The sequence below is a fragment of the Limulus polyphemus genome, unplaced genomic scaffold, assembly GCF_000517525.1.
Source record: "Limulus polyphemus unplaced genomic scaffold, Limulus_polyphemus-2.1.2 Scaffold5154, whole genome shotgun sequence".
Taxonomy (NCBI): domain Eukaryota; kingdom Metazoa; phylum Arthropoda; class Merostomata; order Xiphosura; family Limulidae; genus Limulus; species Limulus polyphemus.
Genome location: NW_013670764.1, coordinates 16,549 through 19,366, shown reverse-complemented (window position 1 = coordinate 19,366; position 2,818 = coordinate 16,549). Strand labels below are relative to the sequence as shown.

Genomic DNA, 2,818 nt, shown 5'->3' with positions numbered 1-2,818 from the left:
CACCACTATTCTAGTAGTATCCGCCCTGTCGAAACAAGCACCATTATTCTAGTAGTATATGTCATAGCAACTCGAAACGTCGTGCAACTTGTTCCTGGTGCTGATGAAGATGTGCCATAACGGACTGAAAAATTGTCCAAAATTTCATAAACATATGCGGATCATTATCGAGGCCTTTCGAGAATATGTTAAAATATACACACTAAAATAACTGAATTTATAACTCAAAAGATTTTTGAAAATATATTTAAGACGACGTATGAACAATCATATGATAATAAATAACATATATATATATAAGATATTCCTGCTTAGATAATGGGTAGACTGAAGTGAATCATGAGGGAAACATAATGGTATTTGCTATTATATTAACATTTTCTGAACATCGAGTGTAGGAACATGTGACCTACCTGAAAGGCCTGAAGTCTGTCAACTGTAAGTTATAACTAACAATGAGACACGTTCCCGCAACCAGAAAAATCGCCACGAGGAGGAAGATCAGTTTCCTCTTTAAAAATAAAAAAAAAGCAGATAAATGTTTTCAGGAACCAAACTATGAAAAACATACTTTGTTTCTACAGACTTCTAAAGTAGAAAGTATACTAAGGGTTATCTCATGACATGAGTTGTTCCAGCCTAATCAAACGCTACGTCTATCTGACTACGTGTTGATTATCTACAGACTTCTAAAGTAGAAAGTATACTAAGGGTTATCTCATGACATGAGTTGTTCCAGCCTTATCAAACACTACGTCTATCTGACTACGTGTTAATTAAGCAGTTATATAAAGTATAGCTACGTGAATTATTATTATTAATAATTATGTAAAGTATAGTTACGTAATCAATTTGTATAGCATTGTTAATCATTATATAAAGTATAGTTACATAACCAGTTCGTGTAGCATTATGAATCATTATATAAAGTATAGTTACCTAACATTTTTATGTAACCTTATTAATAACAATATAACAGTATTTACTAAATATTTATGGTGTAGCATAATTATTAATCCTAATAACCTAATTAATGATTTACGTTTTTCAAATAACGCAGACTCAGTAATTTTATAGTATACAAGACCGTGACTATCGTATTTTTTATTTTATTGTGACATCAGCGAATTTCTATTTGTATCCAGTAGATTACATAACCTGGCGACAATGAAGTTTAGACACAAACTAAAATGTTGATAACATATTCATATTTTCCTTTATGAAATAAGACTTTTTACAGTTATTTCTTAACTTTGTTATGACGTTTATGTTATAATGACAGTTACTATTTACAGAATTTGAAATACATTTCATTCTGTCCTCGCCAAACATAGAAATAATTCATTGATTTTCCTCAGCACTTGGGAATAAAGCCTGTAAAACACAGACAGCTTTAAAATCGATTATATTCAGACTTTACTATTCTATTGTTTTTATTAAGACGTATTTTGAGATAGAAATTTATAAAGTGTAACCGTTCATAGGTCAGTATAGAGAACAATGTCGTTGATTGCTACTTTTATAATACCACTTTAAACACATTCAAATGCTATTTACGTATATTCAATTTCTTCGTTACTTTACAAGTTTCAAAACTTCAACAGTTTTTGATCTTATTTTTATTATTACTACTAGGTTAGATATATTTGTTTATCTTACTTTCATTATTACTACTAGGTTAAATATATTTGTTTATCTTACTTTTCATTATTACTACTAGGTTAAATATATTTGTTTATCTTACTTTTCATTATTACTACTAGGTTAAATATATTTGTTTATCTTACTTTTTATTATCTTTCAATATGTTTAAACTATAACTATCCAGCTATTCAGGATGTAACTTTAATATTATACGCCGTCCTAAAGATCACAAGTCTTGTTTACCCCTTAAACTCATATCATCGGACAGAAAGTATATGGTGGGTTTTTAGACAGACTGCTGCATCCGTTATTGGACTTAATCCCTGCTCGTATCAACAATACATATCATTTTCTTGAACAATTACATAATGACACGAACCTTCTTATTGATGATTATATTATATTTACAATGGATGTTGTTTAATTATATCCTAGTATCCCAATTAAATAATTGTTTGTTTGTTTTTTTAATTTCGCGCAAAGCTACACGAGGGCTGTCTGCGCTAGCCGTCCCTAATTTAGCAGTGTAAGACTATAGGGAAGGCTGCTAGTCATCACCACCCACCGCCAACTCTTGGGCTACTCTTTTACCAACGAATAGTGGGATTGACCGTCACATTATAACGCTCCCACGGCTGAAAGGGCGAGTCGAGCGTCCTAACAACCTGGCCATTAAAGAAGGGATAGATTATGTTATGACTATGATTAAAGAAAACAGAGATGACTTAGAACTTTAGTTGTTATTTCAACAGACCGGTTAGTCTGAGGTGTCTGTTAGTAATGGGATTTAATGGGGAATTTTATAAACAAATCAGATGGATAGCTATGGGCAACAGAAGTCTTAGCTGTAATATTTATGTACATGCTGAACTGAAAAAACTCAATTCTTGGAAAACAGGAGGTAATATTGATTCAAACAATCTGGTACAGATATATATATATATATAAACAGGATAAAATATAGACCTATCAGTCTGGTACAGATATATATATAAACTGGAGAGAATATAGACCTATCAGTCTGGTACAGATATATATAAACAGGAGAGAATATAGACCTATCAGTCTGGTACAGATATATATATATATATAACAGGAGAGAATATAGACCTATCAGTCTGGTACAGATATATATATAAACAGGAGAGAATATAGACCTATCAGTCTGGTACAG

General features: G+C 31.3%; 1 protein-coding gene across 1 annotated transcript in view; it reads right to left on the bottom strand.

Moving 5' to 3' along the window:
- LOC106472200 (galactose-3-O-sulfotransferase 2-like) overlaps positions 1 to 2,818 on the bottom strand; it is an 11,107-nt gene that overhangs the window by 3,048 nt on the left and 5,241 nt on the right. The window contains exon 4 of the mRNA XM_022400806.1: positions 414 to 511. Coding sequence (XP_022256514.1) covers positions 414 to 511 — 98 coding nt within the window. The remainder of the gene's footprint in view (positions 1 to 413; positions 512 to 2,818) is intronic.